Genomic DNA, 23,028 nt, shown 5'->3' with positions numbered 1-23,028 from the left:
AGTTTCTAGATTTTTCTCTTCATCCCTAAAGTTGTACAATCATATTTAATAATGTGCATTGGTGTGGGCTTACTCTGATTCACAATGCTAGATACTCAATGGCTCCCTTCGATCTGGAATTCAGGTCCTCCGGTTTGGGAAAAAAATTTCAACTATTTCATTGGTTATTTCCTCTCCATTATTTTTTCTGTTCTCTTTTTCTGGAATTCCTATTATTTAGATATTATACTTCCTAGACCAGTCCACTTAATCTTCTTATCTACTTATCTTATTCAATCTCTGCTACTTTACATCTCTCTCTTTGCTCTATTTTATGGGAGATCTTAACTTCATATTCCATCTTTCTACTGAATCTTACATTTCTGCTCTCACAGTTTTTAACTTCAAAGAATAATTTTTGTTGTTCTCTGAATGTTTTTTTAACAGCTGTTCTTAATAGACAGATGAGGGGTGCCTGGGTGGCTCAGTCGGTTAAGCGTCCGACTTCAGCTCAGGTCACGATCTTGCAGTCCGTGAGTTCGAGCCCCGCGTCGGGCTCTGGGCTGATGGCTCAGAGCCTGGAGCCTGCTTCTGATTCTGTGTCTCCCTCTCTCTCTGCCCCTCCCCCGTTCATGCTCTGTCTCTCTCTGTCTCAAAAATAAATAAAACGTTAAAAAAAATTAAAAAAAAAAATAGACAGATGAAACATCTGTTCCCTTTGAGAATATTAACACTTGCATGTAAAAGTTCTTTTCTGGGGTGCCTGGGTGGCTCAGTCAGGTAAGTGGCCGACTTTGGCTCAAGTCATGATCTCAAGGTTTGTGAGTTCAAGCCCCGCATTGGGCTCTGTGCTGACAGCTAAGAGCCTGGAGTCTGCTTCAGACTCTGTGTCTCCCTCTCTCTCTGCCCTTCCCCTGCTTGTGCCCAGTCTTTCTGTCTCTCTCAAAACAAATAAACATTAAAAAAAAAAAAGTTATTTTCTCCTTGTATTGTCTTCATTTCCTTCATCCAAAAAGTTTTCTTCCTGAGAAGAAACTTGCTTTTGACTTTTTTTTTCTTTTTTTCAGATTTAAGGCTGTCCTCAAATGTCTAATGACTTTTGGCTACTGGTTCCTGAAATAATATTTTGTATGTACATCTATAAAATAAGTCAAGAAGCTAGAAAGTGTCATCTCCTCCCATGCTTTTCCTGATCTTCCTAGTGATTCCCTCCACTATAGCACTTTGTACATTAGATTAGAATTATATCCTGTGTCTGACTCACTAATAAACTACAAGCTTCTCTGGGAGAGAGAATGTGCCTTATTTTTCAACTTCTGGTATAATGCCTGGCACACAGTTAGAACTCAATAACTGCTAGATGATCTGAATTAGTAAGGACTAGATTTGCTCATTTTTCTAAAATGCAGAATCATTACAGTCTAAACAACATTCCAAACTATCCAGAAATCATCCTGACAACACAAGGAAGAAGTAGACATCATTTATAAAATTTAGGCAGTACTTTAATTTTTTTTCATGTTTATTTTTGAGAGAGAGGGAGCACACATGAGTGAACACGAGCGGGGGAGGGGCAGAGAGAGAGGGAGACACAGAATCCGAAGCAGGCTCCAGGCTCTGAGCTGTTAGCACAGAGCCTGACGCAGGGCTTGAACCCACAAACTGCAAGATCATGACCTGAGCCGAAGTTGGCTGACTCAGTTAACTGACTGAGCCACCTAGGTCCCCCTAGACAGTACTTTACAGTTTATAAAGATGCTGTCTGATATGTCATTTAACATTATTGATACCTAAAAAGCAGTTCCATTACCCCCATTTTATTATTGTTAACCTCTTTTTTTTAGTGTTTATTCACTTTTGAGATACAGAAAGACAGAGCACAAGTGGGGAAGGGCCAGAAAGAGAGGGAGACACAGAATCCGAAGCAGGCTCCAGGCTCCAAGCTGTCAGCACAGAGCCCAATGTGGGGCTTGAACTCAAACTGAGATCATGACCTGAGCTGAAATCAGATGCTTAACCAAGCTACCCAGGCGCCCCAACCTCATTTTTTAATCTCATTTTTTTTAATGTTTATTTTATTTTTGAGAAAGAGAGCACAAGCAAGGGAGGGGCAGAGACAGAGGGGGAGAAAGGATCCTAAGCAGGCTCTGTGCTAACAGCAGAGGAGCCCGATGCAGGGCTTGAACTCATGAACCATGAGATCATGACCTGAGCCAAAATAGGAGGCTCAACTGACTGAGCCACCCAGGTGCCCCAACCTCATTTTCAAAAAGATCAGGCTCAGAGTTAATATAATGAAAATGCTTGACCACGTACCTGAAAACTAACCATATCCCAAAATCCATCCAGATCTGTACAGGTCGTCTCCTTCTCACCTCGTTTGTATTCACAATTGTCCACCAGCCCTTCAAACTGCTTGAACCTTTCCTTCATAAGGAGTCTTGTTTGCCCAACTGCTGTGCGAATAAGATCTTTAGCTAGAGGAAAGATGAGGTTTTCAAAAGTTAAAAGACAAAAAAAAAACTAGACCTATATTGTCAGCCCACCAATTGATAAGGCCTCACCATAAATTTCAAAATTTTTAACTTAATGCAAAACAAAAAACAGCACTGCAAAACTCTGTCTTACAAATACTGAGCATTAATTGCTTGCTTCAATTCCTGCTAAAAATCAGCAATATTCATTCTCATACATACCGCTGCACAATAAATGGCATTTTACCTCTACTTGTATTTAATAAGAATTTAGCCTCAAACAACTCATCACACAACAGTATCCACGAAGGGCTTCACATTGACAGAACCACAAATGACTTTTTTCTAAACAGCTTCCCCAAATAAGTCTAATTAAGGAGTTTTTCTGAAAATCTGTTCCATATTGATTTAGGTAGTGATTTCCATATTGATTATTGATTTGGGATTATTTTCATTCAGAAAATATTTTTGTTTAATTAAACAATACCATTACAGATGTCACTCATAGTTATATAAAAAATATCTAATAATAAGCAAATGTCTAATTTTCAGGAATAATCAATATTCCAATTCCTTGTATCTCTTAAGTCATGTACCAATTTAGCACAGAGATATTAGCAAATGTATGTTGAGATATAAAAAATTCCTGTTGTTTTGAATACAATGTAACTATGAAGTTGGACACTAGATCTTTATGTTTCAGATAAATGTGTAACTATATTTAAAAACACAAAACTAAAACATAAAAAAAATATAAACGTTCCCTCACCATCATCTGGAATGTCCAATTCAAGCTTCCTGTCCCACTCCAAGCAGTGCGAAGTTAATTTCTCAGTTTCTGACTGAAGAATATTTCTAAAATTATGATATACATTTGTTTTACAAATGTTTCTCATACTAATATCTAAGTATTTGCATTATGACACATATAACATTAGAAAGGTGTAAAAGATAGGCACGATGTTAATTTTTCAGCGTTGATGCTGATTTTATGAATTGTGATACATTAAATCCATAAATATAAGTTGATACCCTATGTCCATCTTTCTACACCTAGAACTTATGCAAATGGGTTAGTGCCAAGAGCCCACTTTTCACACTACACTATTATTTCCAACTTCTTCTGTTCTTATTTTTCAGAGACTTCACAGAAATAATCAGATGTTCTTTATCTCTGTTATTAGTTCTCTGTTATTGCCCATGGAATGAAGACCAACTCAACTCTCAAGAGTAAGCTGAAGCCAAACACTGTAAGTATGCAATTACAGTTATAAGGCCCTACAGGTTCTCTGTAATTAGTAGGTTTTGCTTGCCACTCCAAAGGCAGTGGTTCTCAACAGGGGTCAATTTTGTATCCACCCCCCCCCCCCACCACCCCGCCCTCCCTGGACATATTTGACACTGTCTAGAGGCATTTTTGTCATGAACTGGAGGGGCACTACTGGCCAAGGATGTTACCAATCTGGAATGCATAAGATGGTCCCCATGAGAATTATCTAGTCTAAAATGTCAATAGTGCCAAGGTTAAGAAACTGGCCTAAGGTGATCGTAATCTGTTTCTTTATAAGAAGCATCCTAGCAGGAGAAACTGAGGATAGTTTTTGTTTCCTAGAAGAAAAATTTAGCTGTTTATATCTAATAGCATGACAGAGAATGACTTAATTTATGAGAAAGGAGACCTGGCTTAGATCTGATGTTATTAAGTTGGGTAAATTGCTCATTGTCTCAATGTCTCACAGTTGAAAACACAACGGATTAGCTAAATCTCTAAAATTCATTACAGTTCTAAAATCTCAAGCTCTAAAAATAATTGAAGTGGCTTTCAAACACATAAAAAGAAACTTGTTAATAATAGAATAAATAAACATTAAAACTGCAGCAAGATAGTATCTTACCTACTTATCTACTTGATTGGCAAAGCTCAAAAAATTGTTCATCTTATGTTGAAAAAGGTATGAGAATGTTCTTGCTGCATTTACTCAAGAAAAACAGCATTGGGGTGCCTGGGTGGCTCAGTCGGTTGGGCGTCCGACTTCAGCTCAGGTCATGATCTTGCAGTTCATGGGTTCGAGCCCCACATCAGGCTCTGTGCTGACAGCTCAGAGCCTGGAGCCTGCTTCGGATTCTGTGTCTCCCTCTCTCTCTGCCCCTCCCCTGCTCATGCTCTGTCTCTGTCTCAAAAATAAATAAAACATTAAAAAAAAAAAAAAAAGAAAAACAGCATGTACATAAGCATGTTGTGCTCATGCCTGCGTGTGGATTATAATTTGGAAATTTGAATACTTACTGGATATTTTATGACATTAAGTAATTATTATTATTACATTAAGCACAATAAATATTATGGTTAATGTTAGCATGAGTTTTCAACTTTGAAAAATACCTACAGAAATATTAATGGGTGAAATGATATGATTATTTGGGATTTTCTTAAAACATCTTGAGTCAGAAGTATATGTAAATATGAAACAAGATTGACCCTGAGTGATGAGTACAAGGGAGTTCAGTGTACTGTTCCCTGTACTTTCATATGTTTTAAATTTTCCACAATAAAAAGTTTAAAAAAAAAAAAAAAAGAAGAGCATGTAATTATTTCCTGTGTGATGTGGAATGGTGGGGCCTTTCTCCAAATGCAGTCCACTGATTTGTTTCCAAGGCCTGTTAAGTGACATGGTTGAGTTTCCCCAAAAGGATGTTAATTTTCACTCTTCACAGATGGAAAAACATAATCCTACTTCATGACTTAGTAGGCCAAAGAGCTTCCTACCATCTCCCACTAACCTTCCTTTGTAAAATAAAGGTTAACTCAGTTTCTTTGTCGAGGGTGTAAACAGTATGAGAAAATAGGAATTCCCATAACTTGCTGAAAAGAATGTAAATTGAGGTTGTTATATATTTTCACATGAGAGAATTGGAATGCATACAAGGTTGTTCCTTGCAGCCTTGATTGTATTAGTAATGGACTGACCTCAGTGTAAATAATGAGCACCAGCAATTTACTATTAAGTAAATAGTGGTACATCACATAATGGATACTATATGGTCATAAAACACACACACACACACACACACACACACACACACACACACACACACACAACACGAGTAAGCTCTTTAAGTATTAAAATGGAATGTCTCCCACAATGAACATTAAACGAAAGCAGAATAGTAAACTACTGTGTATATTAAAAATGGGAAAAAATATGTATGCTTGTCTACGTATATGTTATCTATCTCTCTGAAAGTTTTCATAAAACATCAGTAACACTGGCCTCCATGGAAGATTAACCATGGAGTTAGGAGACAGTTGAGAAAGGGCTTCTCACTTGTACCTTTTTCTACCTTTTGAACTAGGAACCACATGAATTAAAGTACCAGCTACTGAAAACATAATTTAAAAAAGTTTTATTTATTTATTTATTTATTTTTTTAATTTATTTATTTATTTTTTTTCAACATTTATTTATTTTTGGGACAGAGAGAGACAGAGCATGAATGGGGGAGGGGCAGAGAGAGAGGGAGACACAGAATCGGAGCCATCAGCCCAGAGCCTGACGCGGGGCTCGAACTCACGGACCGCGAGATCGTGACCTGGCTGAAGTCGGACGCTTAACCGACTGCGCCACCCAGGCGCCCCTAAAAAAGGTTTTTTTTTTTTAATGTTTATTTACTTTTGAGAGAAAGACAGAGTGTGAGTGGGGGAAGGACAGAGAGAAGGAGAGACAGAATCTGAATCAGGCTCCAGGCTCTGAGCTGTGCCCACAGAGCCGAATGTGGGACTTGAACTCACAGACCATGAGATCTTGACCTGAGCCGAAGTCGGATGCTTAACTGACTGAGCCACCCAGGACGCCCCCATAATTAAAATTTAAAAGATAAATAAAAATCACTAAGAGTTTAATTCATCTATTATATAAAGGTTAAAATAGTTTAATTTGGGTTTTAAATATCTAGACATTAATGCAAACATTTTACACTAGGAACAAAATGGACAAACCTGAAATATGGCACATCATGTTGTGGCTGAGATACCTGATCTTCATTTATTTCAAGTGATGGGACTTCTTTTGTTGGGAGGCCATTTGAATTTTTAGTAGTTTCATCTTTATTTAAGACATGTTCTACAAAGAAAACACCACAGGTAAATTTCAAAGCAGCAGTTTTTCTAAAATGCCATCCCCTACAAAAGACAAAATTTTAGAATCCTTCAATTTTTTCATTGTTGAACTTTAACATTTTATTTCTGCTTCAATGATTTCATTTATCACGTCTCCTCTAAAGCGTCTTGACATTTTCATCTCTTCAAATTTGCATTTCCCCCCTTCTCTCAGTCTGCATTCCTCATTCTAATTCTCTGTCTGGATGTCTTTCCCCAGGTTTCCCATCTCTTCTGACTCTGTGTGGCTCTAAACAAATCTCTGATAAATCATAGTCCAGAAGGTAAGTAAAAATTTAATTAAAATACCATACCTTTATTCCAAACTGTGAGAGAACCCAAAGGACACTGCAGTTTATTTGAATCTTGATGTACTATCTTTGCAGAGGAAGTTTTACACTTTTGGGCCAGAATTTCTTTTGTTTGTTCTTGAGTCTTAGCACTAAAAGCAATAGCAAAAATACACTTTATGAAGCATGAACCCTATATATCTAACTGAAGTATTTCAAAATTACATTGCTTTTTAAAAACCTGGGATAAAATAAAAATACTTATTTTTATTTTATTTTAAATATTTATTTTTGAGAGAGCACAGCATGAGCGGGGCAGAGAGAGGGGGACAGAGGATACGAACCAGAGTCTGCAGGGATAGCAGCAAGTCCCATGTGGGCTCGAACTCACTGACCACAAACTCATGACCTGAGTTGAAATCAGACGCTCAACCTACTGAGTCACCCAAGTGCCCTGAAATATGTTTATTTTTAAAACAATAGGTCTATTCTGGAGCAGAAAAATTTAAACACCTATGTAGTGGGAATGTTCATCTTCACTAATTATAATGAGATCTAAATACTTTGAAGATCTCTTAATGAAATAAACACTTAGCAGTCTTGCTGCTGCCGGGCAGTTTCTAGTAAATCTGCCAACAGCCAGTCTGCAAAACAATCCTGTCTTTTCTTTTAAAGAGTCCAACTGATCCCTCTCCCCGCTCCACTTTGCAAGTTAATCAGTTTTTCTAAAGTGTACTCAGCAAAAGAACACAAACCAAAGCCCACGTCTGAGCTACAGTATTATAGCAACTTCTTTTTTTTTTTTAATGTTTATTTATTTTTGACAGAGAGAGAGAGAGCGAGCGAGCATGAGCGTGGGAGGGGCAGAGAGAGAGGGAGACACAGAATCTGAAGCGGGCTCCAGGCTCCAAACTGTCAGCACAGCCTGATGCAGGGCTCGAACTCACAAACCACAAGATCATGACCCGAGCCGAAGTCAGACACTTAACTGACTGAGCCACTCAGGTACCCCGGCATCTTCTTCTAAAAATTTATTTCCAAGTGTTATAATAAAGTCACTTATTAAAAGCAATGAAACATAAATTGTACTAGGAAAATAAGGTTAATAACAATGCACAGGAAATATCAAAACTGTCAAATAGATTATTGTAGCCTTCTGAAGAATTTTTTAACCAAATTTTAATGAGTTATCATTAAATTAACTAAATAATAACTTTTAAAAAGCACAGGCCAAATCTAAGAAAGGCATTTGTTACCATCTTAGCAAGGAATTCATTATTAACATTACATTCTTACATTTCTGTTTCTAAAGGGGTCCAGGTATAACTGGGTGTCAAGAAAGCATTGGCACTTCTGGGAGTCATAGGTGTTACTTGATAGGTCCTCAGACCATCCAATGGCTGAAACATAAAATCTTGAGGTGCGAAGGAATTCTTTCCTTTCGTTTTTGCAGTATTTGTCTTAGGTAAGTTTTCTAGTTTTGATAAGACTCCATCTGGATCCATTCCATTTGTTGTACTGGTTTGTGAATCCAAAGTATTTTCTTCACTATCAAGTTTAAAAGAAATGACCTAGTTGTAAGTAAACAGAATAGGGTGAGAATTGCTCTTCTGGGATATATTTGACTAATTTTTACAGGCTGAAAACGTGACAGTTGAGATCTATGTCCCACATACATAATTTAAGAGACGACAAAAACAAATACAATGAAATGTATATAAGGCATCAGAAGACCAACTATACTAAACCAATGCTAAGATCCAGAAAGAGGGAGAACCAATTCTCATTATAGGAATAAATAATAGGTTTTAGGTATTACAACAAATTAAAATATATGAAAACTAAAATGGAAAAATTACTCACCTAACAAATACAGATCTCTTTTTACTTTGATTATGATAATTACAATAGTTTGAGAATCAGAAATCCAACGTTTATTAGATAACTACTACTGTCAAGTACCAAATCATTTCTGTAAATAACCTTGATTATAAATAACCTTGTCATATGAGCAAAATTATTTTTTAACATTACACAATAAGATGAACCATATAAAATGTGAAGTATATTTTATTTTTCAAGTCAATGTAATTACTTGGTTTTTTTAATAGAGATATAATTGACATGTAACATTGTATTAGTTTTAAGTGTATAACATGATTCAATATTTGTATATATTGTGCAATGATCACCACAGTAAGTCTAGTTAACATGTATCACTATAGTTACAGAATTTTTTTGGTGATGAGAACTTTTAAGATCTACTCTAAACAACATTCAAATATGCAATACAATATTATTAACTATAGTCATCATGTGATATATTCCCAGGACTTATTTCAACCTGGACAAGAATTTAAGGGTGATACTATCTCTGAGGCCAACATGGAAGTGAAAGTAAAAACCTAGTGATAATCCTTAAAGAGGAAATCAATCTTAAGGGAAGAACATGAGGTCCAGCTGCTTACTCGTGAAGATTCACCATATACTGTCTTCCTGGAGGATCCAGATTTGATTTTTTAGTAAAATCTAGCCAGGTTTTTTACAGCTTGGCAAAACTTTTATTTTTAAGGTTAAGGAATTATAATGTGGCTTATAAACCAAGGAACTGGGCCCTCAAATTGGTGAATCTTTTTTGAAGACTCTACTAGACTCTATGCTAGATGCTATCAGAAATGTTAGGTTATTTAATTCTTAAAACTACTCCAAGTAAGTATTGCATGTTAGAGATGGGAAAACAAATTCATAACTTGTCCAAAGTTATCTAGCTAATTGGAAGCAGAGACAATATTCAAACTCACACCTAAATGAATCCAAAGTCAATACATTTCACCCTACTACATCTTATCGCTTAGTCAATTCTCATGTGAAAGTTTCTGTCAACTAATGTTATTGTATCTCTCTATCTCCTGTTAACCAAATTATCCTTTCTCTAGCTATAAAGCTCTGAGGATATAATACCTGAAAGACAACAACAATATATCCTCTTCATGCTTCTTTATGGTTCAAGATGTTTTAACACACATGTAGGTTAATTCTCTTGAAGCAGCTCTGTATGCTTAATTTCAGCTTTATGCAAGTGGCAATGAGATTTTCAAAGTATCTAGAAATAAACAGATGTTTATACTCTACCTTTTCAGGTTTTGTTTCTATATTTTTGGCAGGTCTTCCTTGATTTGGTGCCTTTCTCTCTATTTCATGATCTAAAATAAAAGTGAAATAAAACAACCATTTTGATTAGATAGAAAATGCTACTTTAAAAGCACTAGGTAATTTAGAATAGGAAAAAAGGCAGCAATAGGAATATATATCTTAAAGGATTTTTTGATTAAGTCATATTATAAAATGAGATAAAAACAGATGAAATTTCCTGCCAAGTAAATGCCATCTGTTTTCAAAACCAAGTGTTAAGGTATTTTACTTTACTTTTTGCCTCTGAATTTCAAGTACATATTTATTATAGAAAATTAGGAAAATAAAGAAAAGCACAAACACAACAAAATTAAAAATAACCCACGAATACATTACTCAGTAACAATCATTAGTGTCACTTTAGTGTATGTTTTTCCAGTTTTATCCTACATTCACATATTCACATACATATTTTAGGATTGTGATCATAGTGTTCAGAATCTGACCTGTTTTTCTTTGCCCACTCAATGTATCATTATATCATGTTCTTTCACAACACTGTCCTTAAATATTTACATTGTATTCCACCAAATGGATGGGCTGTAATTTATTTGGGCCATTAAATGTTCACTTTGAAGCACTGCTTACACCAATTCAGGTACTTCCACCTTTGAGTACCCACAGAATGCTACCTGGATGCTGAGGCATCGAACCTACCTTTAGGAACTGGAATCTCCTATTTCCTCCTCTCCTACCCAGAGAAGTACATGATGATTTTTAACATTGAACACAAAAAACCTCAAAGACCAAAACACTCTAGATCATTCTTACCATTAGCTCGTGTGACTGGCTTTCTTGTTGTAGTAGATGAGACTGTTCTGGCATTCTGCTTTGCTGCTTGAGTGGCTGATCGAGTCATTCTCACCGATGTGGTCGTTACAGGCTGTACGGCTGTGGGAAAAAATAATCAAATCAAACGCTTTTTGTAATCATTAAATTACTGTTGTGGCAACATCAGAGCTTATAGTAACTGCTAAATTCCCACCTTTTCTCTCTTTGTCCAACACTTTTCTTTCAGAAGTTTGTCTTTGACCAGGTCGAATTGCTCGAACATCACTCCCATTATCAATCTATTTAAAAGATTAAGGTGCTATGTGATTTAATTGCATAATGAATCAAATCACCACATTTTTCCCCGAGGGGTTTTCAAGTTATTTTATTAATCCAACCGTAGAGACACCCCCCCCCATCTCTGCCACCCTCACTTTCTTCTGAAATGTGGAGTGAGAAGAGAAGGATTGAGCAGACCCACTCCCTGAGGAGCCACTTCCAAAAGGTGGAAATAGGGGTGGGGGGAAGACATCACAAAAATAGCAACAGATAAAAGAGGGGCAACAGAAGCACAAGCACAACAGAAAGCCAAGGCAGTGGCGGATGGGGGGAGGAATATGGGATGCTTCAGGAACGTGTGTGTCATCCTTGCACAGGGGCCATGCTAATCTTCTCTGTATCGTTCCAATTTTAGTGTATGTGTGGCTGAAGCAAGCACTCAGTTGCCACATTTTTTATCTATCAATTGACCCCCTCAGCTGAAATCTTACTATTATAAAATGACCTGGCAAAAAAAAAAAAATCACTTCTCCAAATAAAATGAGATGAAGAAAAAAGTTTTCCATGATATAGACTTCTTTATAGGCCTTTTTAGAATCCTAGACTTTAGAAAATGCTAATAACCTAAGCTATGAAAAATAGCTGACTATAATCTTCTGAGAATCCTTAAATAGGCTAGGCATGTTTTCACTTCAAGACCTTGAATTATCTAGAAAATTCTTCTCCTGGATAGAAAGCTCTTTCCCATAGTTCACTCTTCCATTCCTTATAAGACTTCAGTCAAAATGCCACGTCAGCGAGGCCCTGCTTGACTGCCCCAATCAAAATTCTGCCTGACACCCACTCCAGTACTCCCCTTCTCCCTTCACTTTTTATCCCCTCCATAATACTGATGACCATCTGACATACTATATACCTATTTTTTTTACTGCCTAGTTCACATGTAAGCTCAATGAAAACAAGAAATTTTATTTTGTTCACTACTATGCCCTAGAGACTAGAGAAACATGGTAGTGACTCAAACATTCCTGAATACATGAAATTCAGCTTCCTCACCTGATGAAGAGGCATATTATTTCCCTCCTTGCCCACTTCACTTTATTTTAGCAATCTTCCTAGTAACTTTATCCATAATCGTGTTTTGAAGACCCATAAGTTTTATCATACCCACCCTATATGCTTTATATCCCTATCTACATTTGGTGATGATGTGGAATGCATAACAGAAGCCCAGTAAACAAGAGTGTGACACAAAGTTTGGCATACATCTAATAAGGGATGTTCGACACAGATATTTTAAGTATTTCCTTAGTAACCAGCCAAGATGGCTTTATGTCACCAAAGCACTAATATTGATTTTTGTACTATTAACTCTAGCAAATCAATCACTACACTTAAAGGTGATAATAGACAGGAGTGCCTGGGTGGCTTGGTCGGTTGAGTGTCTGACTTTGGTTCAAGATCATGATCTCACAGTTCGTAATTTCGAGCCCCATGTAAGGCTCTGTGCTGATAGCTCAGAGCCCAGAGCCTGCTTTGGATTCTGTGTTTCCTCTCTCTGCCCCTCCCCTGCTTGCACTCTGTCTCTCTCTCTCTAAAATAAATAATAAAACATTAAAAAAAAAAAAAACTAAAAAAAAAAAAGAAAAAGAAAAAAGTGATATTAGATAAAAAAAAATGGATTTACTTACTCTGAGAAAAAAGTACAATTTGTCATCTTAGTAACAATTATCTACTAACATTCAACTATACCTTAGTCTGCTCCATTTGGTCTTTGGCCTTTGACCTTGTAATACGTACAGAAGATGGAACAGCCTTAAAACAGTCAAAGAAAATAAAGTTAAAAAGTGAACCGGCAAAATTTAATTTCATGTCTCTTTATGAAACAAAATTTCCATTTTAAGGTTAAATTTTAACTTTAATCATTTATGGCAAAAAGATACTTGCCAACTTTAATTACTACTTTTTCTGGTTCTGGCTTGATTTAAATTACATTTAAGTTAATCGCTTCAAAACTTGTATTTCTCAGTGAGCTGAAAGAAGAAATTTCAAGCCATCTTTTCCAGGTATTTGAATCCTCATTAATATGATTAGTTGGACATATTTAGAAGGGGTAAATGAACAGACTTAAGTATTAGGATTTTTTGTTTGCTGTTTCATGAAAATATACCACAGAGCTTACTCTAATAGCTTTAACAGTTTGTCTTCAAGTCTCATGATTATGCATTTCTCCATTGTCAATAAGAAAAATGAGACCTAATCACAAAATGTGGGAAAAAAAATCTAGCATGAGAAAGACTGACTAAAAAGTGATATTTGTCAACTCTGTATAATTTCTTAAGAAGCATAATCAGAATTCTTCCCTGGATGAGAAGTCATTTTCTTCTGTAATCTCAGAGAAAATCTAGTGCTAAAGAAATTAGGCTTTTCTCTAGATCGCATGGAGAAGAGAATTCAACAATGGCTATCTAAATAAAAAAAACAATTATTGGCGAGTCTTATTGTTTAGCACCATGATGGGTCTCCTCTTGTTCCCCCTACATACATACATACATATATATATATATACACACACACACACACATATATATATATGCATATGTACATATATATAATTTTTTAAGTGTTTATTTTAATTCTAGTAGAGTTAACATACAGTGTTATATTAGTTTCAGGTGTATAATATAGTGATTCAATAATTTGATACAACACCCAGTGATCATCACAAGTGACTCCTTAATCCCCATCACCTATTTCACCCATCCCCCTCCCCTCTGATAACCATCAGTTTGGTCTCTATAGTTAAGAGTCTGTATCTTGGTTTAGTCTTTTTTTTCCCCCCTATATTTGTTTCCCCTACATATATTTTTAACATTTTTAATGGTTGTCTATAGCTTAGACCAATGATTGGTATCCTACATATCTCAAAAAGCCAGCTTAAATCTAACCCCTTCCAAGGTCTTCTTTGACAATCCTCCAAACATAAATAATCTCTCCCTCCTCTAATATACAGAATATATTTATATCTTTTCAATTTGAACTCTATTGTATTAACTTGGTCTCTTCCACCTTATTCTAAGGTCATATACAGATAATAATCATAGATCGGTTAAAAAAAAAAAAATCAATGGGATGCACGAAGCCCAGAAAAATAGGCAATGTCTTGGGCCTTTATATTATTTAATTCTTATCTAAATCAGGAATGAGTATACGGTTTGAGATCTTTTATACATATCTTTAAAACAGCAAATCACCAGTGACTATCTAATTTATAAATCCCACTGCTCCTGTTCAAACTTTATTCTTCTTGACTCATTGACCATTTTCTTTAGATCACACCTCCTTGAGCTTCTATCCCCCGTTTCAGTGCTCCAGCTACTCAGACCAGTCCTTCTCAGCCTATCATTGGAAACTGACTTCTGCCTACTTGTTTTTCCTATCTCAAAAACCTATAGCAACATCAAGAGACCTGACTTTCATCTTCTGAGTTACTATTATGTCATTCCTACCTAATGTCAACTAAATGAATAAAGAGAGTAAGGGGAAATGGTTATTTTAGTTATTTAAGCTCTTACAGATAATTCCAGTTAAAAGGAACTATTCCTCTATATCAAATTAGGATAGTAAATTTACCTTTTTTGGCTCTGTACTCTGGTTTGATAACAGAAAACAAGGCATATCGGGTCTATAAAGGCCTACTTTAAATACTCCTCGTTTAGCTTTCTCTCTCTGCTCTTTCAATTTCTGAAGTTGCTTTTCTTCTTTGTATTTCTGGAGCATTTGCTTTCGTTGATCACCTAGAGCAGTTTTCGTTGACCCTAGACAGAAGAAACCCACAGTATGTAAAACATTTCAGATAAAAAGTTAGGCAAATGTCTGACTTCTAACTTCAACTTTGTTAAGAAATGCTTTTAGTAACTTTTGTTCATTTCTTAGAACTCTAACCACAAGTTATTTCAACCTCTATTCTTTTAAAAATTCCTATTTCTTTTGCTTTTGCTTGTTCAAATATCTATTAACTGCTTGCTACATATTGGGTGTTTATTACTTCACTTTTGAATTAATGAACTCATTTGACAGCCAACCTCCAAGCTAACCCCAAGGATTCTCACCTTCTGATAATGATGTCCATGTGTCCTATTCCTTTCCACACTGAATAGGGCTGACTTGGATAACCAACAAAGTACAGTGAAATGATGGAGTGTGACTCCCAAGACTAGGTCATTAATGACACTGCTGTTTGCCTTGCCTTATCTTGGATCACTTGCTCTGGAGGAAGCCAGCGGCCTTGCAGAATCTTAAAGAGACTCGAGTAGCCCTATGGAGGTGTCTACATGACAAAGTTCTAAGGCCTCCTGCCAAAAGCCAGCATCAACTTGCCAGTCATGTGGGTGAGTTATCTGGGGAGCAGATCCCTCTAGTCTCAGTGAAGCATGTAGATACATCCCCAGATGACATCTTGACTGCAACCTCCAGAACGACCTGCTTAAGCTGCACCCAAATTCCTGAACCACAAACATTGTGTGAAATAACAAATGTTTATTGTTTTAAGCCACTAAGTGTTGGGTTAACTCAGACCCCAATATTAGGGCTACCTGTCAGTTTCTTTAGTTCAACTTGGGTTTCCACCTACATACTCTGTTTTAACTGGTTTGGGAAATATAAGGGGCTATGTGCAAGACAGTCTTAGGCAGAGAATTTCTGCCCTCGAGGAGCTCATAGTATACTGGAGAAATAAACAGTTTCAGTCTGGTTTAGCATGAAATAAATAAGAGACTGCACACAATAGAGAATTAGTATAAACCTCCCCCCCTGGGGAGATCAGGAAAGGTTCCTGAGAAAAGAGAATACCTGAAAAAGGTTCTGAAGAATGAGCATATGTTTGTCCGCTGGGTAAGGGCTAAAAGTAATTCAGAAAGGGGCTCAGCCGGTTGGGTGTCTAACAGTTTTGTGAGTTTGAGCCCCGCATCGGGCTCTGTGCTTGACAGCTCAGAGCCTGGAGCCTGCTTTGGATTCTGTGCCTCCCTATTTCTCTGCCCCACCCCTGCTTGTGCTCTTGTCTGTCTCTCAAAAATGAATAAATCTTAGGGGCGCCTGGGTGGCTCAGTCTGTTGAGCGTCCAACTACGGCTCAGGTCATGATCTCACGGTCTGTGGGTTCAAGCCCCGCGTCGGGCTCTGTGCTGTCAGCATGGAGCCTGGAGCCTGCTTCGGATTCTGTGTCTCCCTCTCTCTCTGTCCCTCCCCAGCTCATGCTCTGTCTCTCTCTGTGTCAAAAATAAATAAACATTAAAAAAGAAAATTAAAAAAAAATGAATAAATGTTAAAATTTTTTTTTAATAATTCAGGTGGATAACTGCACAGCTAAGCAAATTTACTAAAAAAAAAGAAGTATTTTAAATGGGTATTTAAATGTATTTAAAATGGGTAGGTTTTTTTATGCTATGTAAATTATACCTCAATAAAGTTGTTCAAAATAATAGTAAGAAGAAGAAGCCAGAGGACAGAATATGCAAAAGCACACATGATGAAATGGTTAGTCAACAAAACCTCTGTATTCTCAACTTCTTCTCTAAAAGTTTCTTTCATCTCTTGATCAAACTGAAACCTGGCTCCCCGCTGAAGACAGCTTCCCCAGTTGTCCTTTCACGTGGTTGACTTTTTTCTCTCACCCTGGTGGTATCACTGAGGTGTCCTCATTGTTGCTTCCCAATGATTTCCTCCTCCTCACCAAAAGATCCCACCTTTACATTTCATGTCATCAGATCATACTATCCAGTACCCCAGTTTGTCATCTATAGGCCCTCCAGGCTTCCTCTCATTCATTAAAGGCTTCTAGCTCCTAGCTCACTGTCACTGTCTCCATCACTATCCCTGTATAAATCTTGATGACATCTCCAATAGTCTGGCTTCTCAATTCTTAGGCTTTCTTTTCTCCAGTGATCGCCCGATGGTCACATCCATACAGGTATTTCAACCTTTCTCATGTCATGACACACATAACAAGTAACATTTACACACCACACGGGAGCAAACAAAGAAATTGCTTATAACCAAACACAACCAGCCTAAGAAAGGGTCTGACCAACCCAGGACCTTCCAGAAACATCAATATTTTGTCACTCCTGTATTTATTCGTGTGACAATTGGCACCCTACTTCTTATGCCATTGTCTTATTGAAAAAAGCTAGTCAGCTGTCCTACAGAATGTCCTGCACTGTGTATTTGTTTGCTTTCTCATGTTTTTTTACGCATTCCTCTAGCCTTCGTGTTTTCTATAAACTGGAAATTAAATATAAGGTGTTTGTTGTTTTTATTTATTTTTTTTTTTAGTTTATTTATTTAGAGAGAGAGAGAGTGAAGGAGGGGCAGAGAGAGAGGAAGAGAGAGAGAATCCCATGCAGGCTCCACATCATCAGCACAGAGCCCAATGTGGGGCTCGGGCCCACAAACCACAGTATCATGACCTGAGCTGAAATTAAGAGTCAGACACTTAACCGACTGAATCACCCAGGCAACTCCTCTAAGGTTTTGATTAGATTAAAGTTAAACTTTTAGGGCAAGAATATGTCCTGAATGGTGCCGCCCTTCTCTGAACCCACTCCAATCTGGCTTTCACTCCATCAAAACTCCCCATCAAGATTAGTGACCTCTCATAATAGCCAAGTTCGAAATCTCATGTCTACTATTGTTTGACCTAACAAGCAGCACTGACATAGTCTCTCCTCCTTGATATGCTCGTTTCACTTGGTTTCCAGAATACTACACTCTTCTTGTTGTCCTCCTGCTCTACTTTGCATTGCTCTCCAGTTCTGTGCCAGTTTCCCCTTGTGTCCTCACCCTCTAAATGTTGGAGTGCTGACCCCTCTTCTCTCCTTTTTCCATACCCAAACTCTGGATAATCACATCCAGTCTAATGTCTCCCAACACGGAATATCAGTTGACAATTCCTGAATTTATATCTCAGTGCAGACTTCTCCCCTGAACTCATCTTATATGCAACTACCTTTTCATCATGTCCACTTACATGTCTAATAACTTTCTCCAATTGGACATGTCCCAAACTGAACTCTTAACCTTATCATTCCCCCCACCCTAAAACTGTTCCTCCCTCGGTCTTTCACAATTTAGTAAATGGCCACTCCCTACTTTCAGGTGCTCAAGCCAAAAACCTTGGAATCAATCTTTCTTTATCAACCCTACATCCAATCCATTAGAAAATTCTATTGGTTCAACTTTCTAAGTCTATCCAGAATGCAACCACCAATCTATAATGCTACCACTTTGATCAGGCATCACCTCTCAACTAAATTATTGCAATGGTGTCCTACTTCGTTTTCCTGAGGCTATGCTTGCCAGCCTACAATCTATTATCGACACAGCAGCCAAAGCGATGCTTTTGAAACATAAACCAGATTTATATAAACACTCATTAAGCCATTAATGGCTTCTCATTTCACCCAGAGTAAAAGCCAAAGTCCCTATGGTGTCCCCTCAGGGCTCCACAGGCATGGGAGTTACCCCTTATTCATTCTTCTCTAGCCGTGCTAGCACACTTGCTTTCTCTGCAACACACTCACTCACTGCTAACTCTAGGCCTTTGCAGATGGAAAATAAACCAAAGACATTTTAATAGCATTCTGACAGGGTTAGACTTTGATTTGAGATCTGAGTCAAGGAATGGAGCATATGAGGGAGCAAGAGTACTGGGAAGGAGATGACTTAGGAGGCGTAACATCACTGCTTCTCAGACCAAAAAATGTCTAGATCCTCCTTAAAAAGCCATCTTCTATCATTCTATGACCCAGTTTTCATTTCCTTCCAACTCCTAAGAGATGTTGTTCTTTATTTTCTCCCCTTCAACTACCAGCCCATTTCCTCAGATCAGTTCTTCTCAAAAATAAAAACAAAACCCTATAACACTTTTGTCCAACTCTTTTCTCTTGCCTTTGGAATCACAAAAATGATAAATCCAGAAAAAACCTTTTAGCCCAACCCTCTGTTTTGCAGAATCAATTAAGCTCGAATATGTAGAGTATCTTGTAAGTGCCACATGTTACACTGCTCCTGGAAAATCTTTAAATGAAGCAGTGAACTGTTAAACAACTTGGCATCTCATTTCCTTCTCTACAAAACTTCTCAAAAGACTTTATGTCTTTCTGTCATTTCTTCAGCATTTATCCCTGCTTTACTTCACTGTCATTCAGCTTCTGGGGCCTGCTATATAAATGCAACTAAATAGGAGTCCAGTGACTCCTTGCCTCCTAAGACACTCTATTTTTATTATTTTTATCTTTTGTTGAGATCATTCCTTTCTTCTTTAATTGGTTTTTTCCTTCCTAGTGACCCCAAGCCCTTTTGGCAAACTGCAAGAGCAAATTCTTTGCTCTTCTGAGAAATGTTCCCATTGGTAAAGTATCCTTATTTCATGGATTCTTTAATCACTTCTTTAAGTTTATTTATTTATTTTGAGAGTGTGTGTGCATGTGAGCAGGGGAGGGGCAGAGAGAGAGGGAGAGAGAAATCCGAGCAGGCTCCGCGGGGCTTGAACTCACAAACTGTTGAGATCATGACCTGAGCCAAAATCAAGAGTCTGACGCATAACCGACTGAACTACCCAGGAGCCCCAGTTCTATTTTTAATGTCCCATATCAATTTATCTTGTCAATAGTTACCATACGAAGCTCCAAAAGTAAGAACTTTAAAAAAAAAAAAGAACTTTAGGATTCCTATAAGGCCATATAATACAGTATTATAATACTCCATAGGTGAATGGTTTTAGCCTAGCCAGGGGCATTCACAGCCTTTACCTTAAACAGACAGTATTACCAAATTACTTAGAATGGTGTTTCAAAACTCCATTGCTGTGGTCAGCATTTTTTTAACCTCAGGTATTAAACCAAATTTTTTTCCACTCTTCAAAGCATTTAAAGTTACAATAGACCTTTACTTACTTGGCTTGACACTGGCCTTTTCTGGAACAAGATTTTGACATGTCTCATCTAATTCAAGAAGAACTCTACTTTCCAAGGTTGGAATGTTGACATCTTTCAAACCAAAGTGTCTATTTCGTTCATATTCCTTATGTCTGTTTTCTTTTTGAGACAGTGATTTCCTATGAGCAATTTTAGTTCTAATCATGTCGATACTTAAATCCTTTCTGTGTCGACTGGCAAAATGTGATGAAGACATCCTATCAAAGAGAGAGAACAATTTCCATGGATTTTCACTTTAGTATTTAAAAAAATTAAGATTTCAGTTCACCCCCTGTCCTGCCCCAGAGCCTTTGAAAAGAAAAATAAGATACAAAATGGAATGAGTATGTGACATTGAAGAGAGGGAAGGAGGTTGTCGAAAGATAAAAAACACCAACTTATTTTGGAGTTCTAAATAGGAACTTGCTTGACAGATGAAGTGAGGCCCAGGAAGCTACAGTCCAGTATATAAACCAGAGGCATTAGGAAGTTCAAAGAGTTATAAGCACACTACACTCTTCAACAAGATTAACTAAGAGAGTCTGCTGGAAAACTCCAGTTAAAGGGAAAATCTGCATGAGAAATGCACCAATTAAAATGTTAATGCATTTAAAGCAATCAACAGAGTTTAAAAATGAGAATGCATCTGACCTGGGTGTCAATAAGATTCCTCTTTAAGGGCCCAGGGGAAGTGATAAAGGACTGTGCTTTTCTTTCTTCCTAAGTAAACCCTAAACCCACAGTGGGGCTTGAACTCCTGATCCCGAGATCAAGAGTTGCAGGCTCTACCAACTGAGCCAGCCAGGCAACCCAGGATTGTGTTTTTCATCATAAATCCTCCTTGGAGTGCCAGGCTGGCTCAGTCGGTGGATCCCGTGCCTCTTAATCTCGGGGTTGTGAGTTCGAGTCCCACACTAGGTGTAGAGATTACTTTAAAATAAAACTAAACAAACAAACAAACAAACAAACCCTCCTCTACTATTTGATTTGCCCTCTCCTGCCACGTATTAGTTATTTTAAAATACAGCATAGCACTATACACAGCAGAGAGAGAAAAGTAGGGGGGAGAGGGGAAAAGAACACTAAAGGCATATTTAATAATTACCTAAACCCTAAAAGGTAGCATTATCGTCAATATACAGATGAGGTAAAATAACTGCCGCGTCAACTGGAGCTGGCATCCCAGGTCAGGCAGCCTGGTTTCTCATACGTCTAAGCGCTGTTCTTTGACTTACTGGAGTTTCTTTCAGCTTGAAAGTCTAGAAATGCCTTAGTCTTGCTTGCCTACAGGTTCTCAACCGGGTTTTTTTTTCGGTTGTCACGGTATCTGAGAAGCGCTACTGGAATTTAAAGTCGGGGCCAACAATACTCAGCAATACCTACTAAGTACTGTCCCTCCCCAAAGGCTAATTACGCTCCGGTGGTGAAACGCTGGCTACTACACAGGTCAAGGCAACAAATATTTACCCTCTTGGAGGCCTGCGTCATCAGCTACGGGAAGGATGTGTAATACGGTGCTAGAGGAGACTCTCCTGAGCTGCGTCCAGTCCACAGCCGCAGTCCCCCCACCCTTCCAGACCTACAACGAAGCAGGCCAGCGCCCTCCCTCCAACTCCCCAGCACCCTCCTACCTGAGGCAGGTTCTGGCGTAAAACCTCAATCGAACTAACAGTAAAGGAACCCTCCGGGTCTGAAAGACCACTGCCGCCTCCGAAGCAGGAACGCCTACCACCCAGACCTCCTCAAAATTCAAACATCCCGCAGAAAGCTTCTGATTGGAGAGGTTTTAACCAACACTTCCGGAGAAGTGCCCGCCCCTTCCCCTCGATGAGGCTTGCGATTGGTTCGCTCCTTGCGACATTTGAATTGATTGAAAGGTGAGCTGATGGTTCAAAGAATGGGTGTGAGGCTAGTCAATGGGCGGGTCTGCAATTGGTGAGGAGAGGAGTAATCCGGACGCTGGGACTGGGCCCCGCGGCGCGAGTAACCAGCGGAGGTGGTGACCCTGCGCCGGACAGGTCCAAGTTGCTCCCAGGGTCCTCGGGTATCCAAGGAAGGACAGTGGCACTCGGAGGAGAAGGGGCTTAGAGTTTGCAGGGCTTTTTAATGTCCCTATTTAGTCACAAAAATCCAGCAGAGTTTATTGGAATGTTTTCCTCAACGTTTCGAAGGAAGGACTTAACACAACAAATTTCTGCTAACGTTGTTTAGTGACTTTTCAAGGTTGCCAGTCTTTTTTATACCCCCCCCCCTTTTTTTGAAGTGAGATTTAAATACAGTGGAAAACGTAGTTTTTTAAGTGTAGCCTGGATGAGTTCTGCTAAATATAAACAGCTGTGTAAACACCACCCAAGCGTTCTTTCAAAAGCCAGATTCAAATCTCTCACCTTTTAGACAACCACTCTGATTTCTAACATCATAAAAACAAAGGTGGTAGGTACTTTCACATCTGCCTTCTTCCTCACATTTTTAAGATCCATCCCTACTGTTGTGTGAATCAGCATTTAGTTGTTTTTATTGCTAAAAAGTTATTTCATTGTATACAATCAAGTCTTGTACAACATGAGTTTGAACTGCGTGGGTCCACTTATATATAGATTTTTTTATTTATTAAATGTGGTACAGTGCTGTAAATGTATTTTCTTTTCCTTCCATAACATTTTATTTTCTCTAGCTTACTTTTTTGTAAGAATATAGTACATAATACCTATACAAAAGATGTTAGAGGCGCCTGGGTGGCTCAGTCAGTTGAGCCTGGGACTCTTGATTTTTGGCTCGGGTCATGATCCCAGGGTCATGTGATTGAGCCTTGTGTGGGGCTCCATGCTGAGTATGAAGCCTGCTTATGATTCTCTCTCTCCCCCTCTGCCCCTCTCCCCTGATCACGCACTCTCGCTCTAAAAAATCCACAAC

The 23,028-nt window shown here is 38.1% G+C and overlaps 1 protein-coding gene and 1 non-coding gene across 5 annotated transcripts in view; both read right to left on the bottom strand.

Annotated features, from left to right (window-relative positions):
* DLGAP5 (DLG associated protein 5) overlaps positions 1–21,880 on the bottom strand; it is a 40,151-nt gene extending 18,271 nt beyond the window's left edge. For 3 of the 4 annotated variants that reach the window (XM_086709699.1, XM_086709700.1, XM_086709701.1), the window contains exons 1-12: positions 21,747–21,880; positions 20,095–20,333; positions 14,775–14,959; positions 12,894–12,956; positions 11,077–11,161; positions 10,863–10,982; positions 10,032–10,102; positions 8,196–8,470; positions 6,924–7,051; positions 6,451–6,574; positions 3,223–3,308; positions 2,296–2,456 (exon numbers count right to left, since the gene is read on the bottom strand). In XM_086709699.1, the coding sequence (XP_086565825.1) occupies positions 2,296–2,456; positions 3,223–3,308; positions 6,451–6,574; positions 6,924–7,051; positions 8,196–8,470; positions 10,032–10,102; positions 10,863–10,982; positions 11,077–11,161; positions 12,894–12,956; positions 14,775–14,959; positions 20,095–20,332 (1,536 nt within the window). In that variant the 5' untranslated portion in view covers position 20,333; positions 21,747–21,880. The remainder of the gene's footprint in view (positions 1–2,295; positions 2,457–3,222; positions 3,309–6,450; positions 6,575–6,923; positions 7,052–8,195; positions 8,471–10,031; positions 10,103–10,862; positions 10,983–11,076; positions 11,162–12,893; positions 12,957–14,774; positions 14,960–20,094; positions 20,334–21,746) is intronic. The other variant, XM_086709702.1, reaches the window with a different exon arrangement.
* Positions 11,474–11,580, bottom strand: LOC112856542 (U6 spliceosomal RNA). Its single transcript, XR_003223116.2, has one exon. It is a non-coding gene; the product is annotated as a U6 spliceosomal RNA (small nuclear RNA).
* Positions 21,881–23,028: the final 1,148 nt, after the last annotated feature.

This window comes from Puma concolor, chromosome B3 (genome assembly GCF_028749965.1).
Source record: "Puma concolor isolate L17-30 chromosome B3, mPumCon1.1.hap2, whole genome shotgun sequence".
Taxonomy (NCBI): domain Eukaryota; kingdom Metazoa; phylum Chordata; class Mammalia; order Carnivora; family Felidae; genus Puma; species Puma concolor.
The sequence above is the reverse complement of the archived record's forward strand: the minus strand, read 5'-3'. Positions and strand labels throughout refer to the sequence as shown.